We start from the raw sequence: 16,550 nt of genomic DNA on the forward strand, positions 1-16,550 counted from the left end.
TAGGGAAGTTTTTGACTATAATCTCTTCAAATATTTTCTCGGGTCCTTTCTCTCTCTCTTCTCCTTCTGGGACCCCTATAATGCGAATGTTGTTGCGTTTAATGTTATCCCAGAGGTCTCTTAGGCTGTCTTCATTTCTTTTCTTTCCTTTTTCTTTATTCTGTTCCACAGCAGTGAATTCCACCATTCTGTCCTCCAGGTCACTTATCCATTCTTCTGCCTCAGTTATTCTGCTATTGATTCCTTCTAGTGTATTTTTCATTTCAGTTATTGTATTGTTCATCCCTGTTTGTTTGTTCTTTCATTCTTCTAGTCTTTGTTAAACATTTCTTGCATCTTCTCGATCTTTGCCTCCATTCTGTTTCTGAGGTCCTGGATCATGTTCACTATCATTATTCTGAATTCTTGTTCTGGAAGGTTGCCTCTCTGCACTTCATTTAGTTGTTTTTCTGGGGTTTTATCTTGTTCCTCCATCTGGTACATAGCCCTCTGCCTTTTCATCTTTTCTATCTTTCTGTGAGTGTGGTTTTTGTTCCACAGGCTGCATGATTGTAGTTCTTCTTGCTTTTGCTCTCTGCCCTCTGGTGGATGAGTCAGTCTATTTACGGAGCTCGTGAAAGTTTCCTGATGGGAGGGACTGGTGCTGGGTAGAGCTGGCTGTTGCTCTGGTGAACAGAGCTCAGTAAAACTTTAATCCACTTGACTGCTGATGGGTGGGGCTGGGTTCCCTCCCTGTTGGTTGTTTGGCCTGAGGCGACCCAACACTGGAGCCTACCCAGGCTCTTTGGTGGGGCTAATTGCTGACTCCGAGAGGGCTCACGCCAAGGAGTACTTCCCAGAACTTCTGCTGCCAGTGTCCTTGTCCTCACGGTGAGACATAGCCACTCCCTTCCTCTGCAGGAGACCCTCCAACACTAGCAGGTAGATCTGGTTTGTTCTCCTATGGGGTCACTGCTCCTTCCCCTGGGTCCTGATGTGCACACTACTTTGTGTGTGCCCTCCAAGAGTGGAGTCTCTGTTTCCCCCAGTCCTGTCGAAGCCCTGCAATCAAATCCCACTAGGCTTCAAAGTCTGATTCTCTTGGAATTCCTCCTCTCGTTGCCAGACCCCCAGGTTAAGAAGCCTGACGTGGGGCTCAGAACCTTCACTCCAGTGGGTGGACTTCTGTGGTATAATTGTTCTCCAGTTTGTGGGTCACCCACCCAGCGGTTATGGGACTTGATTTTATTGTGATTGTGCCCCTCCTACCGTCTCATTGTGGCTTCTCCTTTGTCTTTGGATGTGGGGTATCTTTTTTGGTGAGTTCCAGTGTCTTCTTGTCGATGATTGTTCAGCAGTTAGTTGTGATTCCGGTGTTCTCGCAGGAGGGAGTGAGAGCACGTCCTTCTACTCCACCATCTTGAATCAATCTCCGCGATTTTCTTTTAAGTTGGTCCATTTTGCAAATTTTATGCTGGCTCTATATTGATCTTAGCAAAAGATGTCCACAGAAGGTTTTCAGATAGCACACAGGGCTCATATTCCTTCCTTCCTCAAATGGTCTTTAAATAGTTTGTTAACTGAAATATTGATGGATTAAAATTGTCCAGTCTGTCATTAGAAAAGCACCCCAGGTTTCTGTGTATGCAATCAATGACAACGAGATCACAGCTGCTACCAGGCCATCAGTGGTTGTAAGATGACATCGATTTTAACAAGGATCCTGGTGTCAGAGGTGTTAAAATATTGTCAATCTTAGAATAGAGGAAATACAATACTACTCTCTCCCTTTGTATTGTACTTCTTGGAGTTCAACTAATATGTCATTTCTGTGAACCTTTAATTAGCTCCTAGGACTTTGTTAGTAGCTACTTTCTTTGAAATCCATTAGCACTTAATTTAATTAAAAGGACAAAATAATAATTTTGCATGAAAAGAATCCATGCACGTGGTTACAAAAGCCTACTGTAATAAAACACAGTGGCACCTTGCCCCACTCCCTTCGCTTTTTTATTCCTGACTTTGAGAACAACTAACTTTAATCATTTCTGGGTTTGTTTCCTCCTTTGGCTACCTCTGTAGGGCTATATAATATGCTTATATTGACTTTTTTCCCTTTTCTTTTCATTTATCAACTTTAAACAAGTACCATAGTAGGAAAGAATTTAGCTTACTAATTTCATCTTCTTTCTCTGACCCTCCTTTACATATAATTATATTAATTTTCTGACCTCTTTTATTGGTTCCGTTTATAATTCCACGACCATTTCTTGTTCCATTCACTACAGATGGTTTCTCTTGACTCCCTACTTTGTGAGGTTGGGATATTTCACCCTTTGCCTTCTCACCATCTCTCCTTTTATAATTATACCACTCCAATTTTGACAGCTGTACAGTGAGAATATTGATAATATGTTATGCTTAATATTTGTAATTAAATTTTTCATTTTTGTCCATTGGTTAGGCCAAAAAGTTGAAAAATAAATAAATAGCAGCATTAATGTTATTGTGACTTTGTAAGTATTACTCATTGCAGAAACAGGAAGAGTTCTAGGATTATTTCATTCAATATGACTTCTCAGCCACCCAAAGGAGAATGTTCCTAGAATCAAGGTTAAGGGGATTCTTTCTTCTTTCAAATGGATTTTTTAATTCCAGCATTTGCTCAAAATTGTGCCATATTTTATTTCAATTCATATTTAGATCAGGACTTTTTAATAAGGCTTTTCCCAGTTAGCTGAATTTTTTCTTATTGGGAGAAGATATGTGAGCCTTGTTCATTATGTCTTTAATTTTAAGTTTTTTACTCATTCCCTTTATTTTTTGGAATCCATTTCATTCTTCTTTTTTAAGCTTATTGAATGCATATTCTTATTTGGACTAGTGGCTTCAATTTTGAACTAGGGCTTCCTTTTTTCCCTCGTGTTATTCTGGTTTTTTGTTTGTTTTATTTTCAAAGTTTTGCAGCTTCAGAATCATATTATGCATTAAGTTGCCTTCTGTCCTCACCTTTTTCTTGGCCATTTCCTTTCAGCGGTCATCTGTACCCCATCTGCTATCTGGACAGGTCATTCTTAAATCTGCAGAGTCATCAACTGGGTTGTAGTCAAGCTTTCCTGGTTCCTGAGTCCCTGAATCCCTCTTTCTTGGTTTATTCCTCATTTTGCTGGAATACATCATAAAATTACCTCTGAGAAAGAGATTCATGGGATATAAATTTTCTAAATCATTGCATTATTGAAAATATATTTGTTTTGCTCTGATACTTGCTTGATTGGCTAATAGAATTTTAAACTATAAATGATTTTCCATCAGTCATTACTGGATTGTTTTCTAGAATTCAGTGTTTTGAGATGAAACATTTGTTTTAATTCTGTTTATCATTCCTTTAGTGATTTTTTTCCTCTGGAAACTCTTCCTATCTTCTCTTCTTCTTTACTCTTCTGCAATTTCTTAATGATATGTTTAGGAATGGATTTTTTTCCATTCCTCTTTCTTGGAACTTGGTAGAATTTTTTTTTTTTTTTTTTTTCAGTTTGAAGACTTATGTCTCTTATCAGCCCTGGGAAATTTTCTTATATTATTTCGCTGATCATTTTCTCTTTATTCTTTTTTTCTGTAAATGCTATTGGTTGGATATGAATCACTTGACTTTATTCCCCTCCCCCCCACCTTGGGGAGGAATTAATTATGCAAATGTGTTTTCTGACCTTTCCATTGGAAAAAATTTTTCTCAACTATTCCTTTTTTTTTTTTCCCCCAAAGCTCTTTCTTCCTCTGATATTCCTTTGTCAGAAAAATCTTTGAGTTTATGGGTGCAAAGTCTTTTGACACATCCTCATTAACATTTGTTAAAGCTACTTTTTTTTCTCTGATTTATCTCTGTGTCCCCTGTGGTAGGTTTTCTTTTTCTATCTTTCTTTTTACAAAATTTTTCCATTATGCTGAAGACTTTCTTCATGTCTTAGCTCATGTCTCCATTCAGGGTGGCTTTACGTGAAGAAATAAGAAGAATGTGAATTCTGTGTGTATGGGCATTGTTTGCCATCTGACAGGCTTCATTTTAGGCACTTGAGTAAGGAGCTGCCATTTATGCTGAAGGCTTATCCCCTTAAGTATCAGGAGGTATAAGGTCTTTACCATGTTGGTGCCAAGCCTATACTAGAAGCCCAAGTTCTCCTCAGATAACTTGTATTTCCCCCCCTTTATCATATAGGAGTATAAAGGACAATTATTTATTCTCTTTGGCCATTTGACACCTTTGAATATTTTGTTTGTGTTTGGGGAATTCCCCACATTATAGATCCATATTTTACCAAGTTTTCTGGCTGTCTGAAGGTAGATTGTGAATTAGGTTTTACCACTTAGAGGCATTCATGCCAGATTTTAGATGAGAAGTGTGGGACATGAAGGGGCAGATGAGCTCAGAAGAACTCAGAGGTAGTAGGCACTATGGTTTTAGTCATAGCATACAGTGTCCTGTTGTGGTGTCAGGGCTGTCTTTTCTAGAGCAATTCTACATTAGATATTGGGTATGGTTCTTGACTGTGTGCTTTACTGGCTGGGTTCTCTGGTCCTCACTGAGGTTCTGTGAGGTACCCAGTAATCTTTAGTAAGTTCCTTTTCTACCGTTGACTAAAAAAAATGCACAATGTGAGAGTTGTAAGTTAAGTTTTATTTGGGGCAAAATGAGGACTATAGCCTGGGAGAGAGCCTCTCAGACAGCTCTAAGAAACTGCTCTCAAGAGGTGTGGGGGGGGCAGTATATATGTGATTTTGGTGAAGGGGGTATGTGCAGTCAAGCACACATTTTGGCAGAGGGTAGCTGCTAGTCACGAGGATCAGATGTCTCCGTTAATGACTGTGCTTTTCTAGATGTGAGAAGATGCAAGAAATTGGGCTCATAAAGTCTTCTGAAAATATCTAACTATCTGAAGGCCTGTTCTGCCAGGTTTTCCCAGAGCGCAGAGTACCTCATTCTTGATCTCCACCCTGAACTCACTTCAGGGTGTGTTGAAGGTCAGCGACTACAGTGGCTAATGACTTCATTCCAGATAGCAAGTGACAGTTTTCAGTTGGCACTACTTAAACTAGCCAGCGTTGATTTTGGTTGTTTGTAAACCACTCCACTGACAGTTACAGGGAGCTAGATTTTGTTGTTTATGAGAGGATAAAGAAGTCAAACATTACATATAGAGACCAAACTATCCAACATCCAGGGTTCCCCCAAGCCAGTTTGTTTCCTCATTGATGACAGAGCCTTACCCAAATGTCCTAGGTAGTTCCTTCCTTCATTCTACTTTGTTAGTCTTTGTTTCATCTTCCAGAAGTTTGTTTAAATCTCTTTTTTGCTGCTGGTCCTGTCATTCTCTCTGTTCTAAGTGGATTGACTTTACTATAATTCTAAAGGCATCTCAGGAGGAAAAGAAGATCAGTTTGTTTAGTTTGCCATCTTGAATCTGAAGTCCCATGGCACTTTATTCATACTGGAATTATAGTGCTTTGACATGTAAAATAATAAAATAATGTCAGTATAAAATAAAAATTAAAAAATAATATTATTTCTTAAAGTAAATGATGATTTCTTCTTAATTTCTGTATTTGTAGCACCCCATGTAATAACTTACATTTTACCAAGTATTCAACTAATATTTAAATGAGTTGATTTATGTACAGATTTTAAGTTACTTTGTATATCGGTAAGATGCCTATTTTGACTCAACTGTGTTGACTTTGGTACCTAGGTCAATAAATCATAGCTTATTACTCTAATTTCAAGGAATTAATTTGCAACAAGAACACACAATTAGAGTCATATCAGGAATTAAAGAGCTCGAAATTATGTTTTCAAAGGGACAAATGCTTATACCAGGATGAAGGAAGAAATTTATTGTTTAATTAAAAAACTAATTTAAGTCTATAACAGCTACTTAATGGGAATAACATGACCAATTTCCATCCCAAGTGAAGAAATAAAAGTAAACATACTTAAAATAATGAGGTTACTGGAGATAGACCAGGCTATATTTGCTAAATTTTGATACTCTAAGAGTGTTTTTCATTTATATTTAAATAAAATGCTTAAATGTTGTTATTTAGGTGAAAGATACATGGCAGCTTCTCTAGCAGAAAGTAAAAGCAAAAATTAGTGGCAGATGGAGCTCATTGAGTTTGTTCATCAAAACAACAGTATTGCCGGAATTGCTTTTCTTACTCGTAAAATTTTCTACAAATCTAGAGACTTTTTGAGATCATTGGAGAAAGTTGTAGTTAATTTCTTTTCTGCCCAAAGACTCATTCAAACACTAGTTGAGACTACTCTGTTTATATATAAGTAGAATTTGATACATAAAAATAACACAAAAGTTCTCTACAATAGATATTAAAGCCTGATAAGATGATAATTTATGTAGAACACAGATTATTATTTTTCCTTTTGTTTTAAGTTTAGTAATAACTGAAGAGTTAGTTAGTGATATGTTTAATATGCTTTACTATGTTTGGTATATTATGCAAATTGAATTAGTGCCTGTACATCCAGATATAATGGCTGTGTCGTTTAGATCAGACTATGGGTGAATCTTCGTATAGTTTATTAAAGATTTCTTCAGATATTTCAGATAAGGCACATTACTCCTTTTAACTATCAATGTAGCATGATTACATTCCAGGAGAAGTGTTAGGCCGTATTATTTCAAGCTCCTCATAACTTGATGTCTATCAATGACTCAATTCGTGGAGCTGTAATTATAGAGGGATGTGCACTTCGTTTATCTACATTAGGAATTCTTAACCTGGGAGCTTTGGATAAATTTCAGAGCATTTATTAACCCCTTGAAATTATAGCCTTAGTTTTAGGTATATGTGCCTCGTCCTGCCCGTTGGTACATTGCTCTCACCAAATTCTCAACAAGGTCAGTGACCCAGAAATAGTTAGGAATCGCCATTCTGAAATTCTCTCCGACATTGCGACAGTTTCTCAAAGAGCTGTATCTGGGTGATCTTAGAATGCCTCTTTTAAAGATCGCTTTTATTCAATTTTGTCTTGGTGTGATACCAGCAGCCTATTTCGAAGGATATTTCCAGAGAGAGTCTTATCTTGACACTCATTTACTCATTTCTTCACTCATTCATTCAGTTACTGTATATGGAACACCTTCTGTATGAGAGGCAGACTTCTATGTGGGAAGGATAGCACGAAAAGGACACAGTAAAGAAATCCCTTGGTCTAGAGGAGTTTACATTCTAGCAGGAAGAGTTAGAAAATACGCAAGAAAAGTAATGAACCGTATTCATGTTAGATAGTGTTCGGTAATAAGGAGAACAAAAGTAAACAGAACAGCAGATATGACATGACGGGGGGCGGGGGGGGGGGGGGCGGGCGGGAAGGTCTTGGAATTTTAGGTAGGCTGTTCAGGGAAGGCTCCTCTGAGAAGGTGACTCGAGCAAAGGGGAGAGCAGCAGTTGATGAGGTCAGAGGGGCACTAGAGATCCAGGACCTTGTAGTGTTGCACAGGACTGGGACTTTTACCCTTGAGTGAAAAGGTGAGCACTGCAGTGTTTTGGAAAAGAGACATGGGCTGACCCATATGTCAACAAGACCATTCTGGCTGCTGCATTGGAAACAGATTGAATTGGGGAGCAAGGGCTGCAGCCAGGAGACCAGTTAGGAGGCCCTTCTGATTGTCCAGGGAAGAGATGATCGTGGCTTGGAGCAGGGTGTTGGCAGTGGAGGGAGTGAGAAATGACTGAATTTTTAGATTCCCGTGAAACTCGGTGCTGTCAGGATACCTATGAGGATGTTACTTGTTATCTTATGAGGTCACTCAGGCAAAATTTCTTTCTGTTCTTAGTGTTAGATTATTTTTCTAGATTACTCGTACTTTCCCCCTAAGCTGTTGGTTTCACTTCAAGTTCTCTGAATTTAAAAAAAAGCTTAAAACGAATTAAAAGCTCATCTGTAGGAAGTGAATTTCAATTAACGGCGTTTTGTATATTATACTCATTCTGGTCATCTTACCATTAACTTTCCCTTTGCTTGATTTTTTTCCTCATAGTTTTAAGATATGTCATTTTTTCCCTATTATTTACGTTTTTATAAACCTCCTCTTATATTCCTTTCTGGTACAATTTAGGGTGGATATAAATATTTCTTTCTTTGTGTCTATGTAAATATCACCTTTCACAGTCTCCTCAGTGTTACGGCTATGCCCTCTTTACACTTGTGATTGTTACTCTGTTATAGAAGAGTGAAACCTGATTGCAAGAATTCAAACCTAAGAGTAGTTTGTGTTTTGCCTGGAACATTAAATAAAAGAATGATTGTCTTATGTAAGGAAGAACAATATGATGTATTGTTGATCCACTTGACTCAGTAGATCAGTTGAGTTAACAGTGAGTCAAATCAGTTGTTGGACTGAATTACTTAGTCACTAGTCAGTTCAGTCGAAACACTTAGTCTAGTGATATGTTGCATTTATGACACATCCTGATTATGAAATTGACCTTGGGTTGGTTTTATGAGATAATGTTGTATCAGAAACAAGTAGCATAAAAAAACTGGGAGGACTTTGCACACATTTAATACCATTAGATAATTAAGATTGCACACTGAACCGATTTCTAGAAACCCTAAAGATACATTCTGATGTCAAGTGTGTAAAGAACCAAAATCCTGGTGAAAAACTCAGTCTGACAAACAAATTTACGAGACTACAAAATGGTCACACTCGTCCATCTTTTTCCTAAGAGTCATGTGAGTTGTGAACTAAACAAACACGTTTTTCTATTTGCTCATCACATGCTACCAGTTCTCAAATATGACTTATGAGACAGGTTTCTCACTCAATACTTTATAATATTCTTTGTGCTCAAGCTGTGATCACTGTTTTAAACCAAAGTCTCCCCAGAATCATAGGCAGCTCTGAAAGGGATTGTAGAGATCGTCCTTCAGTCTGATTTGTAGATGAGGAACCTGAGGTCTAGAGTGGTGACGTTCCAAGTCCTATAGCTGATTAGTCAAAGAGCCTTGATTGGCACCCAACATTCCCGACGCTTAATTCAGGGCGTTTTACCTCAGATTAATTTTCATATAGTGAACTGAATTCCAAATATGAGATAATGAAAAAGACTCGGACATCAAAAGCCTTTAGTGTTCCCTTACAAATCTAAGCCCCAATATGTTAACATAGTAGTACAAACAATCTTATTCATAATATATTCAAATTGAGTAGATCTCATGGGGAGGTTTGTCTCTGAAGTCATCCCTATCATCTGCATATATGAAGCCATCAGACTTTCCTTCAATTACTGATAACTCGCCAATGTGAATGAATATTACCTCATTTGCAAATGAATGGGGGTTTCCAAAAGCATATGGGAAAATTTCCTCGTCTTTATTGGAAATAAATGTGCAGTGCATTACCTATGCTATAATCATTTGGCCTTGTAGTATCATAGTAAAGATAAAGGCTTTAGGAAATAAGAGAAATTTAAGAACTGAGCACACACAAAAAATGAAGCGTGTGATACTTATAATGTTAGATCAGCTGTACATATTTAATTAACATTGTGAGCACTTTTGTTTAGTTAAAAATTCAATCTCATCTGTGATACCTGTCCTGATTTGTCATGTCATAAAGGAACATTGCCATTTTTTTGATTAAGCCATGTATGAATGTATTGCTTATATTTTAACTATGTAAAATAGCATGTGCATAGGAATGAATCTATAACTTACAGTTTTACGTTAATGTTAAACACTGATACTGATCCAGAGTATTATAGAGGATTACAATTTAAAGAATTCTTAATTATAATCCTTTTCCTTTTATATTTTTCCACAGACGGCTTGTGTATATGTCGGTTTTTTTATGTGCGTGTGTATTTGTTTTAGATTTACTGTTTTTCAGGCGCACTTCTCTGAAGTAAGATGAGTTGTCAAAAATTCTGTGTGGCTTTGTTACATTGGGGTAAGTTATTTGCTTTTTAAGTATCCATATATGAGGTAGAGATTTTGCCCTTAGAGATGCTGTTTCCTTTAATGGCTAATCAAATTTCCCGTTTCCAGTTAGGAATTCTCTTGCTTATGATTAAAAATGCAAACCAAACAAACGTATAAGTGTGAAAATGAAAACTCTTCCCAACCTCCTGGAAACAATGTGATGTGTATCCTCCCAGGAACATAACACACACACACACACACACACACACACACACACACACACACACATTCATATCTCTAGTTGCAAAAATAGAACTGGTCTATACATTCTGCATTTTTCTTTTTTCCACTTAACAGCTTTTCAATTTATCATCGCAACTATTCTTGCCAGTGTTTACTGATTTACTTGTTTAATGGTTGCATGACAATGAACTGTATGAATGTGCCTTAAATTATAAATTTATTTGAACAATTCCCATTGATAGACATTTCTTTTTCCATAACAGATAATGCTACATTGAAATTCGTATACATATATCTTTGTGTATTTGGAAGAGTATTTCTACAGATTAATTCCTAAAGAGGAATTTCTGTGTTGAGTAGTAAGCACATGTTTGAATTTGATAGATACTGTGAAATCTTCTCCACAAAGCTCTGTGCCTTTTGCAGTCCCAACATGAGTATATGAGTGGTATTCCATTGCATTCCTGCCAAAGGTGCATGTTATCATTCTTTTACCTTTTTGCCCTGTCAAAGCAAAATACAACATCTCACTTTAATTTTATTTATTTGGTTATTTGTGAGATTGAGTACTGTTTAGTGACCATTTCCATTTTTTTATGTGATTTTCTAATTCACATACTTTGACTATTTTGTTGTTGGATTTTGTCTCAATTGATTTTTAGAAATTTCTAAAATGTAGATATTTAGCTCTGTATTAGTCAAAGTTCTCCAGAGAAGCAGAACCAATAGGATTTGTATATATCTAAGATGAGGTTTATTACAAGGAATTGGCTCACATGATTATGGAGGCTGAGAAGTCCCAAGATTTGCAGTTGGCAAGCTGGAGACCCAGGAGAGCTGATGGTGTAAGTTCCTGTCCAAATAATGGCAGGTTTGGGACCCAGGAAGAGTAAAGTTTCAGTTTTGAGTCCAAAGGAAGGAAAAGACTGATGTCCCAGTTCAAGCCTGTCAAACAGGAGGAGTTCCCTCTTACCGAGTCATTTTTGTTCTATTTAGGTCTTCAATTGATTGGATGAGGCCCACCCACATCAGGGAGGGCATCTGCTTTGCTCAGTTTACCGGTTCATCCAGGAACAGCCTCACAGACACACCCAGATTAACATTTGACCAAATGTCTGAGCACCCTGTGGGCCTAGTGAAGTTGACACATAACATTAACCATCAGAAGCCCTAAGAATTTATTACACTTTGCAAGTTTTTTCTCCTTGCCCATCATTTATTTTCTAACTTGGTTTTCTTTTACAGTGCAGAATATTTATACATACACATTAACACCCTTATACATACTTGGAAACAAGATATCATGACATTTAAATATTTTAATTTTATTTAGCAAATGTAGCATTATTAAATTATGAATATGTATATCAGATGATAGTCAAAACTTTAATTGTCTGTATCCAGGAGCAGTTTACTTGGTGATAATATTTAAAATAAATGGCTACCATACAGAATAACAGATTTGTTCTAAAATGGAAAGGAAATGTCATTTTAAATGGTATTCCCCATTATGACTCTGGTAAACAATGACAAGATAATGTTATAAGGGGATATTATCAAGGGATGGTGTATACCTTGGGAATTCCCACCTTGACTATCACCAGAAGAATGCTTTCAAAAATTAAATGTATACTAGTCTTCCTCCTACCTATTCCTATCTCTCGAATATCCTCGAGAGAAAGCTTAATAGACATTTTTTTAGAATCTTGTGTTTTAAATTTCTGTGAAGCATAGCAGGCTTCTGTTGGAAAGTAGTCACACAATGCCAGTGACTTTTGAGTATATAGTTGACCCTCGAAGAGCATGGGTTTTCGCAGGTCCACTTATACTCAGATTTTTTTCAGTAGTAAATACTGCAGTACTGCACGATCCAAGGTTAGTTGAATCTGCAGATGCAGAAGAACTGTGTATACAGAGGAACCGTGTATAGGGAGGGCCAACTATAAGTTATATGCAAATTTTCCACTGCTCAGAGGGTCAGTGCCCTTAACCTCTGCATTGTACTATTCTCAGTTGTTTCTTACAGCATTCTAGAGATATTTTGATTTTTTTTTAAACTCAAATCATCTATTTAGACTGTGTTCCAAGTTTTTGAAATTAAAGTCAAGCTATCTTTAAGAAAACCTATTTTCTCTAGCAACCATTACCTGTGTGTCAGCTAGTTCTGGGCATCTTTTTGGCTACTCTAATCTTTTTCTTTTTTAAATTTTTATTTTATATTGGAGTATAGTTGATTAACAATGATGTGTTAGTTTCAGGTGTACAGCAAAGAGACTCAGCTATACATATACATGTATCTATTCTTTTTCAAATTCTTTTTCCATTTAGATTATTTCAGAGTATTGAGCAGAGTTCCCTGTGCTGTACAGTAGGTCCTTGTTGGTTATCTGTTTTAAATATAGCAGTGTGTACATGTCAATTCCAAACTTCCAATCTTTAAAAGTGCTCTTGGAGCTTTCCTTGTTATATATACTGTTCTTTGTCATTTTAGCCATATATATATTTACTGAAAATATCCAGGATAATTCCACTGTTACAGATTTCAGAAAAACTAGACCACAGAGGGCTATCAAAGAGTGGTAACATTCTCTCTTACATTCTCTATCTAATTTTTATTAGGCTCCATTGCTAATGTTTCACATTGGCTTTCCAAAAGGTTTGTGGTTTGGTCAAGTTTAGTGAATTGGAAGAGGTCTGGGGCCTTGATATATAACATATGATAGGATGATAACAGATGTCATATGATAACATGATAACATATGCCTTCAGATGAATATATTTCCCTCTTTGGAGGGAAAGAAATATCATTTGCAAAGGAAGCATGTAAACAAAATAGAATCATCTTTTAATTAAACTGATTCAGTAGTTACTATGTCTAAGACATTCATTATTACATTTTAAGTTTTAAATACTTCTTTGAGGATTTTAGGCTAATTTCAGTTCAGCCAACCGAATCTTCCATGTGCAGCTAGAAAATATAATGCTTTTAATTAGTACCAATACATATTCATGGTTTTGTAAAATGAAAGAAATACCCAGTTCTCTTTTTAGTGAGTTCTAATTTCAGAAATAAATGTTAGAAGGATTGAAGTCCAAAGGAACATAGTTGCAGTGAGGATTCACTTTTGGTGATGTTATAATACCTAATTGTTATCAGTGTGGGAAAAATAATACTAGTCGTGTTAATCATTTTTGCCTTAATTTTTGCATCTGATACATGTTTATATTAATTAACATTAATAGAAAGTTCTAGAAACCAAATTGTTAACAGTCATTACTTGTATATTTGAATATTTTTACATGTATTACTTTTGTAACTTAGAACAATACTTTTGTGAATTTTTAAAAAAATTTCTATTTTCTTACACGTTTACGTTTACCATAATCCTTCAAAAGTCTCATTCTATACAAATCCATGAAAAATTCTTAGAATTTTCATTCTTCATTACTTTGTATATGAGGATACACAGCTGTTGGATAGTTAGGGTAACTTATAAAAGAAAGAGTTATGGAGAATTCATTATTTTATTATCAAGCAACTACTCATTAAAAAACAAGTATCACTTTTGAGGATTTTTGCGGGGGGTACAGGATTATAAAATTGTTCTTAATTTTATGTGTCTAAAAAGTGATAAATTGTCTTTAATCAGCAGTGGACGTTTCCTGTAAGAAGTCTGTCATTGTGCATCAATTATTGGAGAATGCATTAAGGACATGTCTTATATGATGTCATATATCTGGAGAACCATGGGCAGATTCAGGAAATCATCCAGCTGTCCTGATGTTGAAGACAAACCCTTTCTAAAAGCACTCAGTGAAAGTAGTGTTAACATTTTGGTGTTATTCTCATTAAGAAATATTAAAACAGCACGTTAATGTTTGCTTATATAATTGCACATCCAGATACCATTTATGCTGGAAGTTCATTAGAATAATTTATTTTTTGGAAAAGGAAACTGGAATATTTAGCTATAATTTCCTATCATTAAAATATAAATATGAGATGTTAGATTAATGAGGAAAATGAAGTGTGAATTTCCAAAAAGGGGTGCTAAAGAGTGAAGTTACCTCTATAAATAAATGCACCCTTTTAAGTGTAACACTTTGTTCAGTGGAAGCACAGAGCTATGCATTAGGCACTGATTGAGCACTTAGAAAGTTAAGTAATTACTATTGAGCACTACATGGCTTAATCTTAGATACTTCCTATTTATGTCTAGTCAAAATGATTAATTGCTTTTCTGTGTGTCTTTTAAATGTCCTAACAGAATTTATTTATGTGATAACTGCATTTAACTTGGCATATCCAATTACTCCCTGGAAATTTAAGTTGTCTTGCATGCCACCAAATACAACATATGACTTCCTCTTGCCTGCTGGAATCTCGAAGAACACTTCAAATTTGAGTGGACATTATGAGGCAGTTGTTGAAACTAAACTTAATTCAAGTGGTACCTACTTATCTAACTTATCATCCAAAACAACTTTCCACTGTTGCTTTTGGAGCGAGGAAGATAAAAACTGCTCTGTACATGCAGACAACATTGAAGGGAAGGCATTTGTTTCAACAGTAAATTCTTTAGTTTTTCAACAAATAGGTAAGTATTTTAATGTTCCAAGCATTACCTCTTACTTAACTGTATTGAACAAAATGGTTCTATTCTCTGAAACCTGTGTGAAATAGATGTCTTATGGATGTGATTCTGAGCACACATTATCATTTTATATTAGTAATAAAATTAGGACCAAACTAATAAGTCCCCAATTATTTTCTATCCCCTAAAAATAAAATAAAAGTGTAATGAGGGAACTTTTTAACCTTAAAATATATTTCTTGTAGTCTTCTAAATTGGCTTTAAAATGGAAAAAGTACAACTTCTTTTTGTTAAGTAGATAAAATATCAAATGGCAGATAATACTGTTGAGTTAGTTAAAGCAAGCAAGGAATCTCTCCGTAACCAAGGAGAGATCAAAAAACCAAATCAAGGTTTTTTTTTTTATTTGTTTACGTATAATGCATACTAAGTGTAGCTCATGTTGTTAATAATTCTGCATCTGGAAATCTAAACAACAAAATTATCTCCAAGCCTCTGGAAAAGCTAAATAGAGCAGAGACAATGGACTTAGCACTGTAGAGACCTACAGTGTGAAAATAAAGACGTACATAATATAACACTCCTATGTAGGGTTAGTCAGAATTTCTCAACCTCAAAATTATTGACATTGTGGGCCAGATAATTCTTGGTTATGGGGGACTGTTCTGTGCATTGTGGGATGTTCGAAGCATCCCCGCCTTCTGCCCACTTAGTGTCTGTTAACACTCACTCCCCAGTTGTGACAATCAAAACATATCTCCAGACTTTGCCAGATGTCCCTTGGAGGGCCAAAGCACCACTGATTAGATGGAAGAAACACTCAGTTTGTTGAAATCAGGTTAGGAGTAAGGATAAAGCATAACCGTGCAATAAAATCAGAGTTTTAAAACAAGTTAGAAATAATAACTCCCAGTGTCTCCAACTGACGCTATGAGCATTTAAGTTAATTTTAAATGACACACTTTTTTAATTTGTAAGGGAACTTAACTTAGCCATTCCAATGATTATTAAATATATTAAGAATGAACTTAAAATGTTAGGGTCCCTGTGATGAGCTGTGAAATGATCAAAAAATGTTAGCACTTTTTTTGATTATCAAGTGAAATGATTTTGATGCAGATTTTAATTTTACGTATATATATATAAAGGCTAATAATTCATTATTTTAAAATGAGTTTAAGTTTTTGTAACTAAAATTACTAGGTTAAGTGGTGGTTATTCAGGATTTCCATTTAATATTCTGCCATATGGGCTGTTTACTTCATAGGGCTCAACCTATGCAAAGTCCCTACTAGCTAGAAATCCTTCAAATGGGGAAATATGTTAGTGGTGCTTAAAGATAAGTATTAGTGTTGTCTTAAGTTAGTCATGATTTTCAACTATTGCTATTCTTGCTCTCTAAATTACAAATCACTAATAGTTTATCATTGTCAGGTGAGTTTTTCAGTGTACAGTGAAATATACTCACATAGGTTGTATGTGGGGTCTATAATATTACAATAACAAGAACTTAAGATATGCATCTTAGTTCCAATGTGATCACCATGCTTTATTGCTAAAGCAGACACTTAAATACTGCCCCAAATTTGCTTGTACCTTGATATTTCATGTTCTCTCGTCTCTTGGAAAGTGAGGATGGACTGAGCTAGGTGAGTTTTGGGGTCTTCTGTCCTACTTAAGTGGTTCAGGATCTTAAAAACGTTTGAGAAACAATAATTGAATTTAATTCTCTTACTTTATGAAAAAGGAAATTGAAGGCCAAAGGGACTAAATGGGCAAACATATACAAC

At 35.8% G+C, this 16,550-nt stretch overlaps 1 protein-coding gene across 1 annotated transcript in view; it reads left to right on the top strand.

Annotated features, from left to right (window-relative positions):
• The first annotated feature begins 748 nt into the window (after positions 1–748).
• The window catches only part of LEPR (leptin receptor), an 83,429-nt gene continuing 67,627 nt past the window's right edge, over positions 749–16,550 (top strand). Inside the window, exons 1-3 of the mRNA XM_068538002.1 lie at positions 749–921; positions 9,891–9,950; positions 14,434–14,763. Of these exons, the coding sequence (XP_068394103.1) occupies positions 9,911–9,950; positions 14,434–14,763 (370 nt within the window). The 5' untranslated portion in view covers positions 749–921; positions 9,891–9,910. The remainder of the gene's footprint in view (positions 922–9,890; positions 9,951–14,433; positions 14,764–16,550) is intronic.

This window comes from Eschrichtius robustus, chromosome 3 (assembly GCF_028021215.1).
Source record: "Eschrichtius robustus isolate mEscRob2 chromosome 3, mEscRob2.pri, whole genome shotgun sequence".
Lineage (NCBI taxonomy): Eukaryota > Metazoa > Chordata > Mammalia > Artiodactyla > Eschrichtiidae > Eschrichtius > Eschrichtius robustus.